At 43.2% G+C, this 26,963-nt stretch overlaps 1 protein-coding gene across 2 annotated transcripts in view; it reads right to left on the reverse strand.

Moving 5' to 3' along the window:
- Positions 1 to 715: 715 nt before the first annotated feature.
- The window catches only part of LOC115120709 (allograft inflammatory factor 1-like), a 34,328-nt gene continuing 8,080 nt past the window's right edge, over positions 716 to 26,963 (reverse strand). For both annotated transcript variants that reach the window (XM_029649680.2, XM_029649689.2), the window contains exons 3-6: positions 23,786 to 23,852; positions 20,314 to 20,355; positions 16,017 to 16,179; positions 716 to 4,023 (exon numbers count right to left, since the gene is read on the reverse strand). In XM_029649680.2, coding sequence (XP_029505540.1) covers positions 3,936 to 4,023; positions 16,017 to 16,179; positions 20,314 to 20,355; positions 23,786 to 23,852 — 360 coding nt within the window. In that variant the 3' untranslated portion in view covers positions 716 to 3,935. The remainder of the gene's footprint in view (positions 4,024 to 16,016; positions 16,180 to 20,313; positions 20,356 to 23,785; positions 23,853 to 26,963) is intronic.

The following is a 26,963-nucleotide window of genomic DNA, read 5'->3' on the forward strand; positions in this document are numbered from 1 at the left end:
GAATCATGGTCTGCAACCTTTAGCCATCTCGTAATTGAGGTAAGCTTGGTCTGCTGATCCCAGGAGGCCTGACCCTAACTGGGCTCAGGGGCGGTCCTCTGATTTAGTTCAAATCAAGGGAATTGTATTTTTATTCATTAAACAGTCCAAAATCATATTACACAATTATACAAACGGTATCATACTCACTCATTCATCTTAAACAACAATTAGATGTAAACCTCATATCTGAGGCTATTATATAAACAGCATTATTGTAATGTGGCCACACAGTCTCCCATGAGCTTCCCCAAGTTGTGACAAACAGACCAGTTCGTAGCTGGATTCTTCACCGATCTTTTATACTTTCTCCGGAACATGAAATTTGTTCGTACCTCAAGTTCTGTGAGGTGAAAGGATTTCCTTTGTCCTCTATGAAAATGTACTCTCTCTATACTGTGTGTCCATGAGATCCTCAGGAATTTACAACGTCTCTGACCACAGCAACCTAGTTGAAGGAGAAAAGGGGGAGGCAGGGAGACGGGGATGGGGCTTGCTATACCCAGAGGCCAACGTCATGACACTGTCTATTCCTCAAAGTTACAGCATCAAACCTCTATACCCTTCAATCTAAAAACAGTACAGGAAAAACTGGTAAGCTGGTTTCAGTGTTTGATGGGAATATTTCCTACAATAGTGGAATTATTCATACAACAAACTACCAAGAACAAATATGCCAGTGTAACAAATAACTTTAATTGCTTTGGTTTTGGCAAAAATATAAGAAAAAAGTGCATCATATTGGTGGTCATAAGAAAAGAACATTGAAAAGACCACCACCCAACACACTGGGAATAAAAGTATAAAAGACACCTGTCCACAACCTCAAACAGTCACACGCCAAACTCCACTATGGCCAAGACCAAAGAGCTGTCAAAGGACACCAGAAACAAAATTGTAGACTTGCACCACGCTGGGAAGACTGACATATTCAAAAACATGTTAATGAGATGAAAGACAAGAAAATAAGATTATAGTAAAACATGGCAAGACGGGATAACACAATTTGAAATGGGACAGGTTCATAACATTTTACAGATGAGATAGAAATGAGAACAGTACCACTATGAAGACTAGGATAGTCAAATGGGGACATTTGGGAAACTAGAATGATTGAACTGCATATCTAACATCACTTCATAGATGTACTGTATATGTATTCGGAGATCCAGTCATTCAAAGCAGTACCTGAGACAGCGTAGACTTAGGGGAACATTACCAAAAAAGGAACACCTAACCCTAACATACACATGAATAAACACCTTCAAAACTATTTTCCCAAATACAGCTCAGGAGGGAGAATAGAGCGTAACTAACTTCCTTTACTCTTCTCTCAACATTACTTTAGGCACTTGGAAAGAATGTGTTTTCATCATAATTTATACTAACATGCTGAGAATCTTCAGTGTGTGCCTGTGCCTTAAACCAAATCTTCCATAAATCCACGTGAAGTGCTACTAAACTTGACTCCACCGACCCCATCCATCCTGCTCCTTTAGGTTGAGGAAGCCAGTGTCAATCTACAACACCGGATCTAGTCATACTCTGACTCTTAATCTATCGCCCCACCGACCCCATCCTAATCCCAACTACAGTAACCCACCTCTAGTCTGGAAGAATGGGGTAGGGCCATAATCTGTCACCCCTGACATATAGTGAGACAATGACCAAGCAGAGTCTGCAGCATGGCAACAATCCATCATGTGGGATGATCTTGACAACTGTATATAAAAGGTTTTCCAAAAACAGTGCTCTTTTTATTCCTTGTGCTTCATAACCAGCATGGTACTTTCACACGATTAAAAATATCAAATCTAAAAGAGGAACTAGATCATTTGGTAGGGGGAGTAAAATGAGGGAGAGGTAAAATAATATCTGAATGACTTGGGTTAGTTTCCCTAATAACTGTTCAAGCAATTTTCCCTTACAAACCCTCTAAACACAACCAGTAAAAAAATAAAATAGGTGTGTTACTTATTGCCGGTTACAGTGAAAAAAGTAACGCCTCCTATTCCTTAATTTTTTTTGCAAAAGTTGTGTAAATGGCGTTTACCCTACATTGCATCACTGACTACAACTATACCGAATTGATTACATTTGTAAAACAATTAATACTATATTGAAATCATGATAAAACAGGACCACTGATAAATTCACTAGTATCTAGACACGCAGACAGCTTCATAACAGATAAGTTGTTGACACACAATCTTTGCATCAACATATTACACATACAGTGGGGCAAAAAAGTATTTAGTCAGCCACCAATTGTGCAAGTTCTCCCACTTAAAAAGATGAGAGACGCCTGTAATTTTCATCATAGGTACACTTCAACTATGACAGACAAAATGAGAAGAAAACAATTCCAGAAAATCACATTGTAGGATATTTTATGAATTTCTTTGCAAATTATGGTGGAGAATAAGTATTTGGTCACCTATAAACAAGCAAGATTTCTGGCTCTCACAGACCTCTAACTTCTTCTTTAAGAGGCTCCTCTGTTCTCCACTCTTTACCTGTATTAATGGCACTTTGAATTTGTTATTAGTATAAAAGACACCTGTCCACAACCTCAAACAGTCACACTCCAAACTCCACTATGGCCAAGACCAAAGAGCTGTCAAAGGACACCAGAAACAAAATTGTAGACCTGCACCAGGCTGGGAAGACTGAATCTGCAATAGGTAAGCAGCTTGGTTTGAAGAAATCAACTGTGGGAGCAATTATTAGGAAATGGAAGACATACAAGACCACTGATAATCTCCCTCGATCTGGGGCTCCACGCAAGATCTCACCCCGTGGGGTCAAAATGATCACAAGAACGGTGCGCAAAAATCCCAGAACCACACGGGGGGACCTAGTGAATGACCTGCAGAGAGCTGGGACCAAAGTAACAAAGCCTACCATCAGCAAGGGCATTGAAGATTAAACGTGGCTGGGTCTTTCAGCATGACAATGATCCCAAACACACCGCCCGGGCAACGAAGGAGTGGCTTCGTAAGAAGCATTTCAAGGTCCTGGAGTGGCCTACCCAGTCTCCAGATCTCAACCCAATAGAAAATCTTTGGAGGGAGTTGAAAGTCCGTGTTGCCCAGCAACAGCCCCAAAACATCACTGCTCTAAAGGAGATCTGCATGGAGGAATGGGCCAAAATACCAGCAACAGTGTGTGAAAACGTTGTGAAGACTTACAGAAAACGTTTGACCTCTGTCATTGCCAACAAAGGGTATATAACAAAGTATTGAGATAAACTTTTGTTATTGACCAAATACTTACTTTCCACCATAATGTGCAAATAAATTCATTAAAAATCCTACAATATGATTTTCTGGATTTTTCTTTTCTCATTTTGTCTGTCATAGTTGAAGTGTACCTATGATGACAATTACAGGCCTCTCATCTTTTTAAGTAGGAGAACTTGCACCATTGGTGGCTGACTAAATACTTTTTTGCTCCACTGTACATACTGAGGATATCACAAAATTGTCACCTCTGTTAGTTTGATCCCAGCAAACAACACATTGCTCATATTCACAAAACGACTCAAATTACACGGTTATCGCCAAGGGGTTTCGAGTGCTCACACTAATTAAAAATACTTATTTTCTCATCATCAATATAGATATATGTATGTACTGGTCTTAAAAAAGCTAATCTGCCTTGTCTTCACAGCAAATATATATATATATATATATATTTTTTCCTTTTCTCTTTTATCTCCCCACATGTTTTGAACAGAGGAGGAGAACCCCCCCCCTTCTGGGACGTGTGCACATCCTGAGGTGGGGAGTTGATAAGGCTATGTACACGTCCCGTACACGTCCCTGGCTGAGGGCAGGGGCCTTGGTAGGGTCCTAGAATGGTGATATAGTCTAGAGGCTCAGGATGTCCTGGGTCTATGGCAGGCTGGCTATGTCCCGTTTGGGTGGAGGACCATCAGGCTTACAGATGGCCCCGTTAGCCTTGTCCTCGAAAATCATCACCCTGCAGAAAAAAAGAGAGTGAGAGAGAGGTCAGTGGCAGACTGCAAAACAAACTCCGTCTCCCAGAGCTAAGGGTAGGTGCTTTTCTAAAAGTACATTGCACAACATTGTCAATGGGTGTCCAGCTGTAGAACAGAGAGTAGAGGGTGTTTTTAAGCAGCACACTCACACAAGCATGAAACATACATTCCCAGACAAACACACTAAGCACTTTTAGATCTAGGTTTACAGTTAGCTTGAAGGGTTACTGGAAATGTGGCGTTGGGTGTGTATGTGTGCGTGCACGAGTGAGTGAGAGAAAGAGAGAGAGAGCAAGTGAACATATGCCTGTGTATGCATATAGGCTATAGCAGGATTTGGGCCATGCACCGAGGGATGGGGTTTGGGGAACATGGTTGGCAACCCTGCCTAGACTGCCTCTATTCACTTCACTGTGCATGGGAGCTGAGAGCTGGGCAGGATTTAAGATGGTTGCCTTGCAGTGTCCACTCAGTGTCCCACACTAACGAAGACAGTGGCCATGGCCGAATACCCATACTAGTGGCATATGTTTTATAGTATGTGAAATGTATACATTTGTACTCCGAATAGGTCATCTAATGCACGATTGCGTTGACTCCCGCCATTTGTTCATTTTGGTACAGCGCTTCAATTTATCTGATTATCAGCTGTTGTCAAACACCTGAGTCGGAAAAGACGAGTGGTAGCTCAAACGCAGAAATTAGTATTCCGTTTATGCAGTACACTAGTATGGGTATTTGGTCACTAACGACACAGTCCCTAACGAGCGGCCAGGTCAGAGAAGGCGATCAGAACAGGACACCCTGCTGAGTTTAACAAGGGGCTTATGTCACCAACCTGACACACTGATCTAAATAGAGTAGAGAGAGAGGGAAGAGGCACAAAACAGAAAGATAAATAATAGGGGAATATGAGAGGCAGGAGTCCAAATCCAAAAAAAGATTGAGACCATGAAAGGCCTTGAGAGAATGAAGGAGGGAGCCAGGGAGGAAGGGAGAGAGCAAGGGAGAGATGCACACAGAAAACAAGAGAGAGAGAGAGAGAGAGCTGACAGGTTCTATTCAGGGCGAGCAGGCATCTTTACATTCCTTTTTTGGTTAACCTCAGCAAAGCTCCTATAAGCTCATAATGTGCGCTGATCCCTATGGAGAACAAACCGCTGCCACGGCAACCTGAATGCTGGTTCACGGCTCCCTGGCAACCACAGCCCATTCTCTTCCTGACTATGTTACCCAGGGTTTCAGTGGATGGCTCAATCAGCTACCTCCAGCTGTATCTGCCTGACGGTGGCTACTGGATCAGTGTGTTTGAGGGGATTGCTCATCTTAAATTATGTAATGAGTAGTGATTTGGGATGTAAGATTTGTATTGTAGATAAGTCATTCTGCAAAGCCTTGCTCAGGCCGACCCTCTCGCGAACACCCACTATGCCTCTAAATTCCCTTCTGACAAAGCAGCCTCAGTTGTCAGGCACAGCCACACCGGTTCCACTAATATAGCCGGGATTATCTGATTGGCTGGCTGGGCTCCATGAGGAAAGAGGGATTCCTCATCTCACTGTGTGGTGGTTCACATGATAACCCTGGAAAGCCTATCACACTGACCTGAACTAAGATTCACTCTGAGGACAACACAGAACCATACAGTTACCGATCAACTACTTACTCCATGATCAACCTCTATAGATCTAACCTTTTATCCATAATAACTAGGATAACTACACAATGCTATGGTAATAATCACTAGTTAACTGATATGGACAAATACCTCGCTATCAATATTCTTCAGATAATACCTTGATCTTCAAGTTAGAAGTAAACAGAATAGATACATCATTGTCCTCTGGTGCTGTGAAGAGGAATGTTTCACCAGTCTTGTCTGTATCTTCCTCTATCAATGAGTATGCTTACATGCGCAGTAAAAATTTGATATTAAACTGATTTTTTATTTTATTTTTTTATTTCACCTTTATTTAACCAGGTAGGCTAGTTGAGAAGAAGTTCTCATTTGCAACTGCGACCTGGCCAAGATAAAGCATAGCAGTGTGAACAGACAACACAGAGTTACACATGGAGTAAACAATTAACAAGTCAATAACACAGTAGAAAAAATGGGCAGTCTATATACAATGTGTGCAAAAGGCATGAGGAGGTAGGCGAATAATACAATTTTGCAGATTAACACTGGAGTGATAAATGATCAGATGGCCATGTACAGGTAGAGATATTGGTGTGCAAAAGAGCAGAAAAGTAATTTATAAAAAACAGTATAAAAACAGTATGGGAATGAGGTAGGTGAAAATGGGTGGGCTATTTACCAATAGACTATGTACAGCTGCAGCGATCGGTTAGCTGCTCAGATAGCTGATGTTTGAAGTTGGTGAGGGAGATAAAAGTCTCCAACTTCAGCGATTTTTGCAGTTCGTTCCAGTCACAGGCAGCAGAGTACTGGAACGAAAGGCGGCCAAATGAGGTGTTGGCTTTAGGGATGATCAGTGAGATACACCTGCTGGAGCGCGTGCTACGGATGGGTGTTGCCATCGTGACCAGTGAACTGAGATAAGGCGGAGCTTTACCTAGCATGGACTTGTAGATGACCTGGAGCCAGTGGGTCTGGCGACGAATATGTAGCGAGGGCCAGCCGACTAGAGCATACAAGTCGCAGTGGTGGGTGGTATAAGGTGCTTTAGTGACAAAACGGATGGCACTGTGATAGACTGCATCCAGTTTGCTGAGTAGAGTGTTGGAAGCCATTTTGTAGATGACATCGCCGAAGTCGAGGATCGGTAGGATAGTCAGTTTTACTAGGGTAAGCTTGGCGGCGTGAGTGAAGGAGGCTTTGTTGCGGAATAGAAAGCCGACTCTTGATTTGATTTTCGATTGGAGATGTTTGATGTGAGTCTGGAAGGAGAGTTTGCAGTCTAGCCAGACACCTAGGTACTTATAGATGTCCACATATTCAAGGTCGGAACCATCCAGGGTGGTGATGCTAGTCGGGCATGCGGGTGCAGGCAGCGATCGGTTGAAAAGCATGCATTTGGTTTTACTCGCGTTTAAGAGCAGTTGGAGGCCACGGAAGGATTGCTGTATGGCATTGAAGCTCGTTTGGAGCTTATGGCAATAGGCAGATTATGCAAGTCTCGTAAACACCTTACTCTGCTTATCTTAATTGGTGTGTAGTTAAAAATCAAAGTAAGCATACGTCAATTAAAACACCTGGTTTTCTGAGCAACCATTAAAATGATTAGGCCACGTGTGTACCTTAAACAGCGTTTCCAGCGGTGTATTTGATCTGCGCATGTGTCAGCTCCAGCCCAGCGAGCCTCCCTCTTTAGCGCCAGTGAAGTGTGTTTGGAAAAACTGAAAATATGCATCTTATAGTTTTCAAATAAATGTTATAAGTCTGAACTCCGAATTAAATAGTATTCGCAAAAATACCATGGTCACGGTGGTAGAACGTTCATTCTAATTGGATATTTTCTGCATTTATCAAAAGTCCCATCAGTAGATGTGTCCATGTAAACAGGATTATTAAGGAAATCATTCTTCTTGCAAAGCATGACACTTTTTACATGTCGAGTGATGCAGTGTTCTACGGCACTGCATCGCTGTGCTACTAGAGATCCTGGTTCGATTCCAGGCTCTGTCGCAGCCGGCCGCGACCGGGAGACCCATGGGGCTGTGCACAATTGGCCCAGCGTCGTCCGGGTTAGGGGAGGGTTTGGCCGGACAGGGATTTCACCGCTTGTGCTATTTCTCACCTGGGTGTTGAAATACACTTGGAATGTAAACCAAAATGTGAGAAACATTTATGTTAATGTCTGCGTAACTAACTACAGGATATAAATAATATGCTGTGTGTCTGTGTCCGTACGTGTGCGGCCAAATGTGTGGTTAGTTTACTCTGGCACTCAAACGGCCAACCCAAGAAACAATAGGACTGGACTTGGAAAATAGGCCTGGGGAAAAAACAAAACAATCTGTGAATAACAGTTTACTAACCATATAATAACTGTTTTCTGCCCGCAAATCCCTCACTCACTCTCTCAGCTTTCTGATCTCTCTCTCAGTCCCAGGAGAAACTACATAATATAATAAAACAAGAGATGTTGTAGATCGCTGTGGCTAACTTGGACAATGTCTAATCAGATGCATTAAAGGCTGGAGCGGGAGAAAGGTTTTTGAGAAGGGTGGGGTGCTTTTCTCAAATCACTCGGAGAATAGAGATTAGCAACATTTGTCTTTTTTCTCTCTTAGGGCAGTGAATGAGGCCCTATCTAATTCACTCTTAATGGAGAGGAAGGCGGACAACTGCACATCGCATGAGAGAGAGCGAGATTCAAGGTCAACATCTGTTTAGTCCCCTTGAATAAGGCAATAGTATGGAATTCAGTGACTTCCCCGCTATATAATAAACACTCAAACATGTCTAATATATCAGTCAGAATAAATAGGCCAACTTATTAGGCTATAACTTTCTGAACCGTCCTCGCCCCTCCCTTCCGGCAAGATGTTCATCAGGAGGTGAACATGGATAATTACACAATCTAGTTCAATTAGGACAGGGTCCTCACTCCTACTGCGGAAGGATGGAAGAGAGCACGAGACAAACAGAGTGTACGGATCAGTGGATAACAGTTTTCTTTCCTTCTGATGACTATTAGTGCATTTTAGATTATTTTAGAGATTTGCCTGGTTAAGAGTCTGCCTGGCCAGCTTACTCCAGTTAGAGCTGACACGCAATAGGAAACACACACTGACCATCCCAATCCAAGATGGCATAGCAGTCAGACGTCCTTTGTCTTGTCGTGTCCTGTGTGTGTGTGTGTGTGTGTACATATATATTTACATCTTTTATATATTTTATTTTCCAAAAACTCAACTTCAAAACTCTCCTGCAACCCGCCTCACCAATTAAAAAAAAGAAAGTATTATTTACCTAAAATCTGAAATCCACAATAAAAGCTAGCCTGAAGCTAGCCTGAAGCTAACCAGAAGCTAGCCAGTATACTGGCTAACGTTAGTATTTAGCTAACCACGGTTGATGGTCAACAGCTATCCTTTAGCTCGAAAAGCTATCGCCAGTTTTGTACAACGCGACTCAGACCAGAATATACCGGACCTATTTTTCTCTCCATATCCCCGGATTTCAACCGAAAGCTCTGAACATTTACACCTGGATCTCTCAGCTAGCTAGCTGCTGTCCGTGTGACTATTGGCTTACGTCGGTCCCGGAGCAAACTTCAATTATTCTTGAGCTAGCCAGCTGAAGAGTTCCATCAACCACTCCTGGGCTACAATCACCTATCCGGACCCGTTTTACTGCCGATGCGGAGCACCACAGGGCCTTCACGACTGTACTACCGACGTTATCTGCACGAGGGAGTTATCCAACTGGCTCCTCCGTCGCGACGTTACCTGAACGGCCATCTGCGGCCCGCTAATCGTTAGCTGTCTTATCGGCTGCTATCTGAATAGGTCTCTCTGACAATTTTTCTTGGGTCACTATAACTATATCTATTTTGCCAATTGGATTGATCCCCTCTACCACACGGAACCCCACTAATCTACTAACGGAAACGCACGAAGTGGCTAAAAACAGAACACCGTCCAACACTAGCTTGCTACCGATGGCCCGGCTAGCTGCCTGAATCGCCGTTACCCCAACCAACCTCACTACTAACTGGACCCTTATGATCACTCTCCTTAATGTCAATATGCCTTGTCCATTGCTGTTCTGGTTAGTGTTTATTGGCTTATTTCACTGTCAAGCCTCTAGCCCTGCTCATTATATACCTTATCCAACCTTTCAGTTCCACCACCCACACATACGATGACATCACCAGGTTTCAATGATGTTTCTAGAGACAATATCTCTCTCATCATCACTCAATACCTAGGTTTACCTCCACTGTATTCACATCCTACCATACCTTTGTCTGTACATTATACCTGGAAGCTATTTTATCGCCCCCAGAAACCTCCTTTTACTCTCTGTTCCGGATGTTCTAAACGACCAATTCTCATAGCTTTATAGAGGTGATATAGAGGTGAATCCAGGCCCTGCAGTGCCTAGCTCCACTCCTATTCCCAAGGCGCTCTCTTTTTATGACTTCTGTAACCGTAATAGCCTTGGTTTCATGCATGTTAACATTAGAAGCCTCGTCCCTAAGCTTGTTTTATTCACTGCTTTAGCACAATCTGCCAACCCGGATGTTCTAGCCGTGTCTGAATCCTGGCTTAGGAAGACCAACAAAAATTCTGAAAATCGGCCAAAGGTGGCAGTGTTGCAATCTACTGCAGAGTTCTGTCCTACTATCCAGGTCTGTACCCAAACAATTTGAACTTCTACTTTTAAAAATACACCTCTAAAAACAAGTCTCTCACTGTTGCCACCTGCTATAGACCACCTTCTGCCCCCAGCTGTGCTCTGGACACCATATGTGAACTGATTGCCCCCCATCTATCTTCAGAGCTTGTGCTGCTAGGCGACCTAAACTGGAACATGCTTAACACCCCAGCCATCCTACAATCTAAGCTTGATGCCCCCAATCTCACACAAATGATCAATGAACCTACCAGGTACCACCCCAAAGCCGTAAACACGGGCACCCTCATAGATATCATCCTAACCAACTTGCCCTCTAAATACACCTCTGCTGTTTTCAACCAAGATCTCAGCGATCACTGCCACATTGCCTGCATCCGTAATGGATCAGCGGTCAAACGACCTCCACTCATCACTGTCAAACGCTCCCTGAAACACTTCAGCGAGCAGGCCTTTCTAATCGACCTGGCCTGGGTATCCTGGAAGGATATTGACCTCATCCCGTCAGTAGAGGATGCCTGGTTATTTTTTTTAATTGCCTTCCTCACCATCTTAAATAAGCATGACCCATTCAAGACATTTAGAACCAGGAACAGGTATAGCCCCTGGTTCTCTCCAGACCTGACTGCCCTTAACCAACACAAAAACATCCTATGGCGTTCTGCATTAGCATCGAACAGCCCCCGTGATATGCAACTTTTCAGGGAAGCTAGAAACCAATAACACAGGCAGTTAGAAAAGCCAATGCTAGCTTTTTCAAGCAGAAATTTGCTTCCTGCAACACAAACTCAAAAGTTCTGGGACACTGTAAAGTCCTTGGAGAATAAGAACACCTCCTCCCAACTGCCCACTTCATTGAGGATAGGAAACACTGTCACTACCGATAAATCCACTATAATTGAGAATTTCAATAAGCATTTTTCTACGGCTGGCCATGCTTTCCACCTGGCTACCCCTACCCCGGTCAACAGCACTGCACCCCCCACAGCAACTCGCCCAAGCCTTCCCCATTTCTCCTTATCCCAAATCCAGTCAGCTGATGTTCTGAAAGAGCTGCAAAATCTGGACCCCTACAAATTTATTTATTTGTATTAATTTCACCTTTATTTAACCAGGTAGGCTAGTTGAGAACAAGTTCTCATTTGCAACTGCGACCTGGCCAAGATAAAGCGTAGCAATTCGACACACACAACAACACAGAGTTACACATGGAATAAACTAAACATACAGTCAATAATACAGTAGAACAAAAGAAAACAAAAAGTCTATATACAGTGAGTGCAAATGAGGTAAGTTAAGGAAATAAATAGGCCACGGTGGCGAAGTAATTACAATATAGCAATTAAACACTGGAATGGTAGATCGGCAGAAGATGAATGTGCAGGTAGAGATACTGGGGTGCAAAGCAGCAAAATAAATAAATAGATACCAGTATGGGGATGAGGTAGGTAGATAGATGGGCTGTTTACAGATGGGCTATGTACAGGTGCAGTGATCTGTAAGCTGCTCTGACAGCTGGTGCTTAAAGCTAGTGAGGGAGATGTGAGTCTCCAGCTTCAGAGATTTTTGCAATTCGTTCCAGTCATGGGCAGCAGAGAACTGGAAGGAAAGACGACCAAAGGAGGAATTGGCTTTGGGGGTGACCAGTGAGATATACCTGCTGGAGCGCGTGCTACGAGTGGGTGCTGCTATGGTGATCAGTGAGCTGAGATAAGGCGGGGCTTTACCTAGCAGAGACCTGTAGATAACCTGTAGCCAGTGGGTTTGGCGACGAGTATGAAGCGAGGGCAACCAGAGCGTACAGGTGCAATGGTGGGTAGTGTATGGGGATTTGGTGACAAAACGGAAAAGTAACTTTTACAGGGTCGATGTTTTGGAATGTAGTCAACATTGTTTGTTTCATGCTCCTCCCACCATGGCGATTTAACGCTGGTTCGGTACTAGAAGTTTTGTTAAGTTCTACACTTCTGTCAAAATGTGTCTCAAGTGATTGAGAAGATCAAGTCTGTCTATCAGAGCAGCCCCTTTATAACGCAAAGTGCCTGCTCTACTTCCTCATTCACTGCTAGAGCTGTCTGGACTGCATTGTTAGCTCCCCACTCATGCTGCACAGACGTTAACACACTTGAATAATGCAACACAGCATGCATGACTATTTGCAAAACAATATTCATACATTCTAGACCACATTTACAATGCAAGACGATAACAGTAGCTTCCAGCTTTGACTGTAGGCTACCAAAAACAAATCAACTTCTTCATCACCCTCTCCTCCACCTGCTGGTAAATTCAATTGATTGGACATGATTTGGAAAGGCACACACCTGTCTATGGAACAAGTTTGAAAGCCTCTTCCTAGAACTGGCCGCCCAGCCACTGAGCAGTCGGGGAAGAAGGGTCTTGGTCAGGGAGGTGACCAAGAACCCAATAGTCACTCTGACAGAGTTCCTCTGTGGAGATGGGAGAACCTTATAGAAGAACAACCATCTCTGTAACACTCCACCAAATCAGGCCTTTATGGTAGAGTGGCCAGACAGAAGCCACTCCTCAGTAAAAGGCACATTACAGCCTGCTTGGAGGCACCTAAAGACTCTCAGACCATGTGAAACAAGATTCTCTGGTCTGATGAAACCAAGATTCAACTCTTTGGCCTTGATAGGAAAGTAGGCACCTCCTATCACCTGGCCAATACCATCCCTACGGTGAAGCATGGATGGCAGCATCATGCTGTGGGAATGTTTTTCAGCAGTAAGGACTGGGAGACTAGTCGAGGGAAAGATGAACGGAGCAAAGTAAAGAGAGATCCTTAATGAAAACCTGCTCCAGAGCGCTCAGGACCTCAGACTGGGGCGAAGGTTCACCTTCCAACAGGACAACGACACTAAGCACACAGCCAAGACAATGCAGGGGTGGCTTTGGGACAAGTCTCTGAATGTCCTTGAGTGGCCCAGCCAGAGCCCGGATTTCAACCCGATCGAACATCTCTGGAGAGACCTGAAAATAGCTGGGCATCGAAGCTCCCCATCCAACCTAACAGTGCTTGAGAGGATCTGCAGAGAAGAATGGGAGAAACTCCCAAATACAGGTGTGCCAAGCTTGTAGCTTCATACCCAAGAAGGCTGTAATTCCTGCCAAAGCTGCTTCAACAAAGTACTGAGTAAAGGCTCTGAATAGTTATGTAAATGTAGGTGGCGGACGTGGCAGATGGCATGGCAATGAGTGCGGTTGGCTGTTGGCGCAGCTACATTTTAGGAGGCCCCATCTTGGCACTGTAGAGAAAGTTTTACATTTTAAAGCAATTTCATACAATTCTACAAATTTCTCCATGGAGCAGAGAGAAAATGTTGCAGTTTTAAAGCTAATTTCCTGCAATTCTACATATTCTGTTATGGATAATGCTGTGTTCGTTTGCTCAAACATAACAAAATTAATTCTGCTAAATCCATTGGTTTTTTTTTATGTTAAATTCTCCCTGACTGTCTAGCTTTTATTTTGGTGATTGTTAGTTCTCTAAGATTATATTATAAAAATATAGATCCATTCTCTTTTTTTACATACTTTATATCTGTTTTAGTCATTTAAGTTTATACTTCATGCGTTTTTCCATCCCAAAAACGTAGAAAACATGTTATCATAATATATTAATCGATTACAATGGCAGAAAAACCCTGACATCTGCAAATGTTTTATTGTCCGAGTGAGGTAAATGCTGTAAATTACGAAGACTCAATGTATTTTGAAAGACATTGAGGATTATAATAAATACCGTTTTGATGTCATACAAGGAAGCCAAAGACCCATGACTCCAAATGTGCATTTCACATTTCCATATCATAAAACTAAATGTAATAGTGTCAACGTTTACGATAAATACGTTGAATGTACAGTTAGAAGATGACATGGCGTTATACCCTGAAAAGAAAAAGCCAATTTGTTTTATTGTGAAGAAAATTTGACACAGACCACGCATCTGAATGCACTCATGACTCTATTCTATGTACAACAAAATTACCATCTGTCTCTCTGAAATGCCTTGTGAAAGCCTAACACTAAGATTATATTCAATAATTTAGCTAGTCATGTTGGCAATAGAACAAGCTTTCAAATTATGCCCACCTGACCCAGATTGTGATATATAATGGCCCGTTTTTGGATTGTGTAAACAGAAGTAATTGTGTAAAGGCAGACATGCAGGGCTGCGTTCCAAACAAAACTACATGTGCTTGCTCTAGTTCTTCAACAGCACAGCTAGGAAAGAAAAAAAAAAAGAGAAAAAAAAGAAAAGAAAAAGCCACGTATAGTTGAAAACTTTGAGTCAAACTTCCTGGTTAAATAAAAGGTTAAATAAATAAATACATAAATAAATAGTGCACTGAAATGACTTAGGAACTGTGTACACTTTGGAGAGATGTGTCACTTGGAAACACCAGTTAGACCTCGCACTCAAACACGTGTAAGTTTGTCTTATGTTGCACCTACCCCACATTTCCAACAATCTTATCATGTTACTGAATGCATTCAGATATTTTCAGATTACGTTGTCAGCAAATGTGGCGAAAAGTACAGTAAATGATAATGCACATAAAATCAACAGTGTAATGTTTGGATTCAGTCTTGTGTTAGGTGAACTGTTGTGTCCTCACCCTTAGTCAAATACTTTTTCCATAATATCCAAACTGTTCCCTTTAAATTCCTACCATGGTTATGCATATGCTTTCATTTCACATTTGAGTCATTTAGCAGACACTCTTATCCAGACCGACTTAGAGGAGCAATTAGGTTTAAGTGCCTTGCTCAAGGCATATTTATTCCGTAAGAAACATCAATTTAGCCCTATCCATAAAAGCCAATTCACACGAGTCTAAGGAGCGAAAAGAGACAGCGCACACTTCTATGCAAAGGTTGTTGATCAGTACAGTAAACTGTTCTCCTAGCAGCTGCCAATAAAATAAGTCCTAAATGGAAGGGATTGTTTGTAATCTGTTGACCAATGAAATCAGCTAAAACAAGCTCAATAACTCAATGCATGCACACACTCCTATTGAATAATACGCATTCACGTGTATTGTGAATAGACCTAGGCAACATTTTGATTTACCCAGTTTATCAATAGAGATTTACAGTTCAAATAAATGATTGCCATTGTCGTTTTTGTAGTTAGATTGGTAAAAAGTCAAATTGACTGTGATTGATTCGTTAATGCATACACGGCTGTCTCTAAAAGCACATAATGTTTAAATGTAATGATATTGAACTCAAGATGCCCAACGATTGAACAGAGCAGTAGCTGAGTTTCTCTCTTTGGATCGAGTGCCAGTGTGGCTTAGGCTAATATGCCTTCTTTTATTTGGTGGTATCGTTTTGGTATCGAGTATCGTGATGGTATCGAGTATTGTGATACTAAACATGGTTTCGGTATTGGAAGTCAAAGTTCTGGTATCGTGACAACACACACGCCGAAATACAAAGAACATCAACCGAGACATATTGTAGGCAACAATGCATGTGGTCACTCACACACCCACACAGAAGAAAAACAGATGCCAACGAAACATGACGCAATACAAAGCACATATGTCGGCGACAGGTGCCACACACACACACCAACCCAATACACCACAACAGACACACACCACAAACACTCACAGTTTGAGAACGGCCGAGCGCTTGCCCAGCATCATCTTGACGAAGTCTCTGTAGTTGATGCTGTCGCTGATGCCTTCGGTCACCTCAGAGATCATCTTCTTCATCTCCAGGTGGGTCTTAGGAACACCCAGCTTCTCCATCATCCTCTTCAGACCCATCATATCTGGAGGAAAACACAGAATGGTTAACACACAAACGAGAATGACACGCACAACACCTGGCAAACACACATACGCAAGCAGCCAAATGTGCTTGCCTGACACCTGTTTTCAAGGCCAGTAGGTCAACTACAGTATCACCTTTCTAGTGGGATACAATCATGACTAATAAACCCCTTACAGACATCTAGTTCATCCAATACAGACAACACACTGAGGTATTAACCAATGTTCCCTCAGATTTTTCCCCGGCACTGAGCAAATTTCAGGTCTGCTGAGCGCAAACTTGAACGTCGTAGAAATTCTGTGCAACTTCCAGTGCACGTATACTGTGAACACTGAGGTTGTACCACTTTAAGTTACAGTTTTAACAGTGGCCAAGTAGGCCTACCAGAGTGGCCTACCATAAAAAACTATGGAGAAAATGCATCCAATAATATTTTAACATAGAAATAGCTGTTCTAGCATTCAGCCTACAGTAGCAGCCAATGTGTGGTGTTCAATGTAGGCCAACATTCCATGAGACTTTTGAAAAAAACAACATACATGACATTAATACATTTATCCACTTGTCCTTCAGACAAGGAGGTGACTGAAAATGTGTTGTTTGAAACCACTTTACAAAATAAAAAGCATTGTTATTCCCCCACCATTATTAGAAAATCAGACAAATTATGCTACCCTCTGCCTATTGGCTACTTATTAAAGCTAGTCTCAAAATACAAAACCTCCCTTTAAGACAAAAAAAAGAAGCTCTTTTACCGGACTGGCTTTTCAAAGATGCCTAGAAATGCACACGTTTGGTGCTCTTGTAGGAAGAAATCACTCTCCTATTGCTGACTATAAATGATTTAACTGCCTAATAACTCACTACCTAGCAAAGGATATGAACAACATGTGCATGTGTGGCTACATGCAGCTCTCGCTTTGATCTCAAAACAAGCACATTTATTTACGACCGCTCATGCTGTAAACCGTCCAGTTCAAAGTAAATGGCCTGGATACAGATACGGCAATGGTCTATTTACATACAGACCTACTGTAGCTCATTGTTTATGCCCCACCAGTCTGTGTAGAGTATGGGCTGAGTATTACGTGTCGAATCCTACTCCAATGCGTTCTGCCTACAACAAAATCTCTTACATAGTTTGTTTTGGTAAGTTGCATTGAAAGTGGCTAATATTGCGTTGATTTGATTACAATTGCCACAGTAAAGGGAAACGTTGATAGTGTTAACAGGGAAAACTATAGAAGTGGTCGCTGTCAAGATCACGGAGTCAAAACGCAAGCCGAGACTTACCGCTCAGATACATGACAAAAAACCCTGTAAAATTATGTAACATTAATCAATTAAAAACAGTACTGTAGCAATGAGGTTTGTGCAGTAAGCCCAATACATTATCACTGCATATTGGCTTTGCTTGAATTGCCCTGCCGATGCATTGCTGTTCGGGACATTTTCTCAAATTATATTTCAAAATTTGAGGAAGGCTATATGATCACACTGGTAATAGATCTGTTGTTGAATTATTTGTGAGGCACAGCTGAGTGAGCATACATTTAAATAATTAGCTTTTTATTTTACTAGGCAGATGGTGCCTGCATCTGATGGTCAGTCTCAGCGGAGGGAGAGAGCAGTAGACTAAGGGTCCGCCTCAACATCCCTCCGCTCTCCCTTTCATCCACTGACACTGACCAAAGAGGGACACAGTCTTCCAGCTGATAGGGAAAATAGAGTCGTACCGCATTATTTCTGCCTCATGCACAAATTCATGTTGTTAATCCTATGAACAGAGAAAGTGAAATATATCACGATATTAAAAAAGACCCAAGCTGCTAACACAGGCCTATAAATACACTTTCCTACTCATTCCTTACTGCTGCACTGCATGTTGTAGCGCTGTGTGGAAATAGGAAGAAGGCACATTTTATGGCTTATAAAAGTGTTGAATATAATGTTCACAGTGCGGAGTAAGAACTTAAAGGCTAACGCACTCATAAAAACGGCTGCCCTTCGCTGTATCTGTTGACAGTCTCTCAAGTAATGGTTTTAAAACATTTTTGAAATCTCAAAGTATCAACTTTGCTGTAGCTTTATTTATTTATTTTGAACCTTTTTCGTGATATCTAATTGTGAATCTTGTCTCATCGCTGCAACAACCCAACGGGCTCGGGAGAGGCGAAGGTTGAGCCATGTGTCCTCCAAAACATGATCCGCCAAACCTTGCTACTTAACACCTGTCTGCTTAACACGCCACAAGGAGTCGCTCGAGTGCGATGAGCCTAGTAAAGCCCCCCCCGGTCAAACTCTCCCCTAACCCGGACAACGCTGGGTCAATTATGCGCCGCCCTATGGGACTCACGGTCACGGCTGGTTGTGACACAGCCTGGGATCAAACCTGGGTCTGTAGTGATGCCTCAACGACTCTCAGACCGTGTCGCAACTCTCGAGGCCTGCTGTAGCTTTATTTTATGCCTGCTACGTTACTGCACAGTGTTCTGAGCCATCCGATTGGCCAGCAGTAGGCCTATATTGAACTTGATTTGCTCTCTAGGCACACCGGAAAGCAGTGTTTGTACCCTCACACACATGAAATGTATTTCCCTACCCGGCGCGCAGGGCAGGTGAAATCAGGTGCATCTACTGCCAACAGCCCGAAACTAAAAAATACAAAATAAGAACAAGGCTTTATCATTGGGTTTTTTACAGAAATATTTGGCGATTGACTAAGAACGCCGACTAAGAACGCCGATTTGATCGACCAGTCAATCAAATCAAATTGTATTGGTCACATACACATGGTTAGCAGATGTTAATGGGAGTGTAGTGAAATTATTATGCTTCTAGTTCCGACATTGCAGTAATATCTAACAAATTCACAACGACTACCTTATACACACAATGTAAAGGGATGGAATCAGAATATGTACATATAAACATATGGATGCGCGATGACCATGCGGCATAGGCAAGATGCAATAGATGGTATAAAATACTCGTATATACATATGAGATGAGTAATATAGGATATGTAAACATTATTAAAGTGACAAGTGATACCTTTATTAAATCAATTCATTAAAAGTAGCCAGTGATTGTAGTCTGTATGTTGGCAGCAGTCTCTCTATGTTATTGACGGCTGTTTAACAGTCTGATGGCCTCGGTGACCACTACTCTAGAAAGTTGAGTGAAGTTCAATCTCATGGGGCAGCAGGGTAGCCTAGTGGTTAGAGCATTGGACTAGTAACCGAAAGGTTGCAAGTTCATATCCCCCAGCTGACAAGGTACACATCTGTCCTAGGCCGTCATTGAAAATAAGAATTTGTTCTTAACTGACTTGCCTAGTTACATAAAGGTAAAATAAAAAATGGTTTCTCTCTGTGGACTGATATTTCTGTACTGCAGTCCAGGAGAAGCGGGCAGCTACTGCGCACAGCTTAGAGGGAACATTCGTCTTAACTACTGCTTAGTAATATCTCACACACAGGTCAATTATCCTTATTATGACTGAAGTTGTGTATCACTGCTGAGCTGGTTCCACTACTTACCAATCTCTCCCTGGTCGTTCAGGTCAAACTATCACTGCTGAGCTGGTTCCACTACTTACCAATCTCTCCCTGGTCGTTCAGGTCAAACTATCACTGCTGAGCTGGTTCCACTACTTACCAATCTCTCCCTGGTCGTTCAGGTCAAACTATCACTGCTGAGCTGGTTCCACTACTTACCAATCTCTCCCTGGTCGTTCAGGTCAAACTATCACTGCTGAGCTGGTTCCACTACTTACCAATCTCTCCCTGGTCGTTCAGGTCAAACTATCACTGCTGAGCTGGTTCCACTACTTACCAATCTCTCCCTGGTCGTTCAGGTCAAACTATCACTGCTGATCTGGTTCCACTACTTACCAATCTCTCCCTGGTCGTTCAGGTCAAACTATCACTGCTGAGCTGGTTCCACTACTTACCAATCTCTCCCTGGTCGTTCAGGTCAAACTATCACTGCTGAGCTGGTTCCACTACTTACCAATCTCTCCCTGGTCGTTCAGGTCAAACTATCACTGCTGAGCTGGTTCCACTACTTACCAATCTCTCCCTGGTCGTTCAGGTCAAACTATCACTGCTGAGCTGGTTCCACTACTTACCAATCTCTCCCTGGTCGTTCAGGTCAAACTCTGCATATTTGTCTGCAAAACAAACACACAGCAGACTAAATAAGGAGTGTGGTGAACCAACCCCCCTCATACCCTCCAGAGACACAAACAGAAAACACACACCACAACATTCTCAAACACACCATATATACAGTAACACATAAAAGTATTCAGACCCCTTCACTTTTTCACATTAGCGCCTTATTCTAGAAAATGTATTAAATATATTATTTTCATCAATTGTCACACAATACCCCACATGACAAAGCAAAAACATATAATACATTTTAAAAATGATGAGAAAGTGCATGCAGCCTCAATTAGCTAGCTATCTTAAAGGGATGCTAAGGGGATTGGCAATGAGACCCTCTATCTAGTTCCCCAGAGTAAGATGAACTTAAAAATTGTATCTACATGTCTCTGCGTGCAGTTTGAAGGAAGTTGCTAAATAGCGCTAGCGGAATTGCTAACTAGCATTAGCGCAATGACTGGAAGTCCATGGGTACATGCTAACAGATACCCATTGACTTCCAGTCATTGCTCTGACACTAGTTAGCATTGGCTCGCAAAACAACCTCTAACGTCATTCATACTGGACAGAGATATACAAATGGTATCCAATAGTTAATCTGAATTAGGGGAAGTAGACAAAGGTCCTCATTGCCAAAATTCTGAAGTATCCCGGTTTAATGCAGTCCAGAACGCCGCAGCCCGTCTGGTGTTCAACCTTCCCAAGTTCTCTCACGTCACCCCGCTCCTCCGCTCTCTCCACTGGCTTCCAGTTGAAGCTCGCATCCGCTACAAGACCATGGTGCTTGCCTACGGAGCTGTGAGGGGAACGGCACCTCAGTACCTCCAGGCTCTGATCAGGCCCTACACCCAAACAAGGGCACTGCGTTCATCCACCTCTGGCCTGCTCGCCTCCCTACCACTGAGGAAGTACAGTTCCCGCGCAGCCCAGTCAAAACTGTTCGCTGCTCTGGCCCCCCAATGGTGGAACAAACTCCCTCACGACGCCAGGACAGCGGAGTCAATCACCACCTTCCGGAGACACCTGAAACCCCACCTCTTTCAGGAATACCTAGGATAGGATAAAGTAATCCTTCTCACCCCCCTTAAAAGATTTAGATGCACTATTGTAAAGTGGCTGTTCCACTGGAGGTGAACGCACCAATTTGTAAGTCGCTCTGGATAAGAGCGTCTGCTAAATGACTTAAATGTAAATGTAAGACAGGTACTACACAATCATATTGGATGATAAATAACCCGAGGTATGGCAGCGATTAGTCTACTATAGCGGGAGTCACCTTGGTTGGTTGCCGTCTCTCCCTCCCTCCTCCGTGTCACTCACAGTAGCCTACAGACAGCACAACCCCTGCTAGAGAGGGTCACCGCTCTACCTCCTTTCCCTCGCGTTTTATCAGCTCTGGTTAATAAAGTAGCTTACAAATGGACTTCTCTGCTGCTTCTCACCCAGATCGGAAGGGGTTTGCATCTGACCAGGTCTACACAGAATGGGTTGAGTTGTCCTCGGGTCTGATCATTCACACACACACACGTACAGTACATACATAAATAATCAGGTCCAGATGGGAAAGCCCAAAGTCCATTTTGGAACGGGTCCAAATTTTGAGGCTGTGAAGGCCTCTAGGTGAAAAGCCCTGGAGGGCGGCTGTTTCTGAGATACTGGATCTGGTGCGCCTGGCACCGACAATCCTACCACACTCAAAGTCGATTTTGTCCATTCTAACGTTCAATCGAACAGTAACTGAATACCTTGATGCCCGTCTGCCTGCTTTATAAAGCAAGCCACGACCAAGTGACTCACTGTCTGTAGGAGCGATCCATTTTTTGGGAACAGGCTGGTGTACCTAATAAACTGTCTGGTGAGTGTAGGTCAAATCCTTCATAATGTAGCCTGATAATTTATCAGTAAGTAGTAGGGGGACAATGCTGACCCTGTACGTAACTTCTGAGGAGAGGGCCCCTCCAGTTCTAGCCTCCCACCTAAACACTGCTGCGAGTGGGCCTCGTCCTAAAGCCCTCAGTAAATCATCCATCCACACACTGATAGTCTCAACTAAACAAGTATATTCTTCTTCTTCTCCTACATTCCTCAATGTTCTCATGTTCCAAAAGGTGAGTGAAGTAGCTTATCCTCTCTGAGGACTTCCCGCTCCCCCTATTCACCTTTTCGGGCTTGGCTGTGTGCTTAAGGGCAAGAACTGACAATCACACATTGTCTCGCTTTCTTCCCCACCTCTTTCCCTCCCTTTCTTGTCTCCATGGTCAGGAGTTTGTTCTGACAGATATATTTGTGTGAGAGAGACATCAACCCCTGGAGCGTGGGTAGCGGTTGGTTTGAAGCCTCAGCTGAGACAGAAGGATGCTACATGGAAAGCCTCCTGTCATTTTTATTTTTTAAATGATGGATTGTGCTCTTGACTGCTGCCTTGCTCTTTGTTCATTCTATCAAAAAATAACAATACCTCCAAACAATTGCTGTAACGGCTTTTGATAGCTCTATATTATTCCTGTGTTATTAATCACATCTCAGAGGCTGAGAGAGAGCTCAGATCTAGAAGCATAATTGAGACAGGAAACAAGCTTTGAAGCACAGCGGCAATCAGCAGGGAGGAGGAACCGAGGGGGCAAAGGTGAGGAAGTCAGGGGTCAGTCAGATACCATAGAAACTAGAACGAGATTGTAGCATGGAGAGAGCCATCCTCTCAGGATCTCCCTGGGACCCTGCATGTTTATAGACCATTTCCTGCACTGCACGGTGGAGTATGAGAAAGACATACAGCATTGGGGCTCTATCTAGGTCTGGTCTCCCATGTTTATAATCTTAGGACTTACCCCACACACACACACACACACTACACTGACTAGCAACTCTCATACCTGTCCCTTGAACGATGACACACGCACGCCAACACAGAGTTCATGTAGACCGTAATATGGCAGGAATCTGGGAGTCTTTGAGGTAAGCCCCGGTCTCAATGCTGTGGTATGATAGTTAATCTGGTCCTGTTATTCTACTCCCTATAACCACATGTTCCCCAGAGCCCTGGATAAAACAACAACAACAACCAGAGGAGTGGAGCAGCCACATTCCTGCTGCCTGGACTGCTGGGGACAGGTCGGGCCTCACAACCCACTTAGAAATCAGTACAGAACACACACACACACACACAAAAAACAGACACAAACGACAAGGATCAGCAATAACCGACTACATTATCATGCTGTTAGTTTGCCTGTCCAAGTAGAGCTGGCACCATGCAATAACACACGTAATGACACTTAAACAGTAATGAGATGGCAGCACAAACACATTGACATATGGTACACACCCCCACAGGCAACTCACTCCCACTCCTCTGTGATTAAGAGCTAAAATAGGACAGTGATACATCAGATATTCCAGGTCGGGTAGGTCTTTCCTGGTAGAATTCCTTACTTTTAAAAGAATCCAGTTTTTCCAGGAGGTCCTCCTCATCCCGGTATTTCTGGTCTTCCATGTATTCCTAAGGAGAGAAGAAGAAGGGAGAAATAAATCTTAGATCCTTGCTGAGTATCAGGTCTAACATGGCATCAGATTCACAAAATGTTACCATCATGGTTACCTCCCAATTATCTCTTCTGCCCAAAGTGCACTTTCTTTCACTGGCTTATAAGGAAAAGACTGGGATAAGAAATATGGTGGAAACTCCAAATATTCCATGCCGCCACCAATCAAATTCTTTTTCGATTGGTGGGAAGAAGTGAACGGGTGTACACTTCAGGTTTCGATGTATCTGAAAGAGGTTTCAATGTGTCAGAAACTTGAGCTAATTAGCTTAAGTACAGCACAGGACAATGACATATTCCCAATTTAGTGCACTATAAAGGGAATAGGGAGCAGCCACCCACAGAGTGTGTTCCTATAGGGCTCATTAAACAAGTTGGATGAATGACTGATAACGGAGTCAGTAAAGAAAGGTAGACCACTATTGTGACTGACTGACTGTTCAGGTGATGTCAGGGGATTTAGATACCTTTAATGTCTGAAGGTGTTTTAGTACAGTACATGTACGAGGAGGAGGGGGACGGAAGCTATACTGTTACACTGGCAATACTAGTGCCTATAAGAATATCCAACAGTCAAAGGTATAGGAAATACAAATGGTATAGAGAGAAATAGTCATATAAATACTATATTAACTACAACCTAAAACCTCTTACCTTGGAATATTGAAGTCTCAAGTTAAAAGGAACCACCAACTTTCATATGTTCTCATGTTCTGAGCAAGGAACTTAAACGTTAGCTTTTTTACATGGCACACATTACTTTCTTCTCCAACACTTTGTTTTTGCATTATTTAAACCAAATTGAACATGTTTCATTACTTATTTGAGGCTACATTGATTTTATTGATATTTTATATTAAGTTAAAATAAGTGTTAATTCAGTATTATTGTAATTGTCATTATTACAAAAAAATTAAAATACAAATGACATTTTTTTTTTTTAAACGCCCGATTAACCGGTATCGGCCTTTTTGGTCCTCCAATAATCGGGATCGGCGTTGAAAAATCATAATCGGTCGACCTCTACTCTGGAGCAGGTTTCATCAAGGATCTCTGTACTTTGCGCCGTTCATCTTGCCTCAGTCCTGACTAGCCTCCCAGTCCCTGCCTCTGAAAATCATCTCTACAGATGCTTCACAGTAGGGATGGTTTCATCAGACCAGAGAATCTTGTTTCACATGGTCTGAGAGTCTTTAGGTGCCTTTTGGCAAACTCCAAGCAGGCTGTAATGTGCCTTTTACTGAGGAGTGGCTTCTGTCTGGCCACTACCATAAAGGCCTGCTTGGTAGAGTGCTGCAGAGATGATTGTCCTTCTGGAAGGTTCTCCCATCTCCACTGAGGAACTCTGTCAGAGTGACAATTGGGTTCTTGATCAACTCCCTGGCCAAGGCCCTTCTCCCCCGATTGCTCAGTTTGGCTGGGTGGCCATCTCTAGGAAGAGTCTTTGGGGTTTCAAACGTCTTCCATGTAAGAATGATGGAGGCTACTCTGTTGTTGAGGATCTTCAATGCTGCAGACATTTTTTTGGTACCCTTCCTCAGATCTGTGCCTTGACACAATCCTGTCTCGGAGCTCTATGGATAATTCCCTCGACCTCACGGCTTGGTTTTTGCTGACATGCACGGTCAACTGTGGGACCTTATATAGACGGGTGTGTGCCTATCCAAATAATGTCCAATCAACTGAATTTACCACAGGTTGAAGAAACATCAAGGATCAGGGATGCAAACTAGTGAGGGCCCAAAAAGGTGACTTTGTTTTGCACAAACATGCAAAAAATCCCTGCTAGGGGGAAATGCAGGTTTTAACTAATTAAACAAAGAATATGATCTACATGATTTACACAGTCGCTGTGTGTAAAATAAAAGTGGTTAACGTGAACCTAACTCACAGCGAGGCACAGACAGAGATGGTCGCCTCGCTTCGCGTTCCTAGGAAACTATTCAGTATTTTGTTTTTTTACGTGTTATTTCTTACATTGGTACCCCAGGTCATCTTAGGTTTTATTACATACAGTCGGGAGGAACTACTGGATATAAGAGCAACGTCAACTCACCATCATTACGACCAGGAATACGACTTTCCCAAAGCGGATCCTCTGTTCGGACCACCACCCAGGACAAAGGATCGGATCCCAGCCGGTGAACCAATACAATGTTGCTGTAAAAGGGGCAGACGATGCAGTCTTCTGGTCAGGCTCCAGAGACGGGCACATTGCGCACCGCTCCCGAGCATACTACTCGCCAATGTCCAGTCTCTTGACAACAAGGTTGATGAAATCCGAGCAAGGGTAGCATTCCAGAGAGACATAAGAGACTAACGTTCTTTGCTTCACGGAAACATGGCTCACTCGAGACACGCCATCGGAGTCGGTAGAGCCAGCTGGTTTCTTCACGAATCGCGCCGACAGAAACAAGAAGAGGGGCGGGGGGGGTATGACTTATGATTAACGAGACGTGGTGTGATCATAACAACATACAGGAACTCAAGTCCCTCTGTTCACCTGACCGCATTATCTACCAAGATAATTATCTTTGATTATAATCACAGCCGCATAAATTCCTCCCCAAACAGACGGCCCTGAACTAACTTTATTTGACTATGTAAACTGGAAACCACAGATCCTGAGGCTGCATTCATTGTAGCTGGGGATTTTAATAAGGCTAATCTGAAAACAAGACTCCCTAAATTCTAGCAGCATATTGATTGTGCTACCAGGGCTGGTAAAACGCTGGATCATTGTTATTCTAACTTCAGCGACGCATATAAGGCCCTCCCCCGCCCTCCTTTTGGAAAAGCTGACCAAGACTCCATTTTGTTGCTCCCAGAGACTAAAACAGGAAGCTCCCGCACTCAGGTCTGTTCAACGCTGGTCCGACCAATCTGATTCCACGCTTCAAGATTGCTTCGATCACGTGGATTGGGATATGTTCCGCATTGCATCAAACAACAACATTGACGAATACGCTGATTCGGTGAGCAAGTTTATTAGCAAGTGAATTCAGCGATGTCGTACCTATTAAGCAACTATTAAAACATTCCCAAACCAGAAACAGTGGTTTGATGGC

This window comes from Oncorhynchus nerka, linkage group LG4, assembly GCF_034236695.1.
Source record: "Oncorhynchus nerka isolate Pitt River linkage group LG4, Oner_Uvic_2.0, whole genome shotgun sequence".
In the NCBI taxonomy this organism is placed as follows: Eukaryota; Metazoa; Chordata; class Actinopteri; order Salmoniformes; family Salmonidae; genus Oncorhynchus; species Oncorhynchus nerka.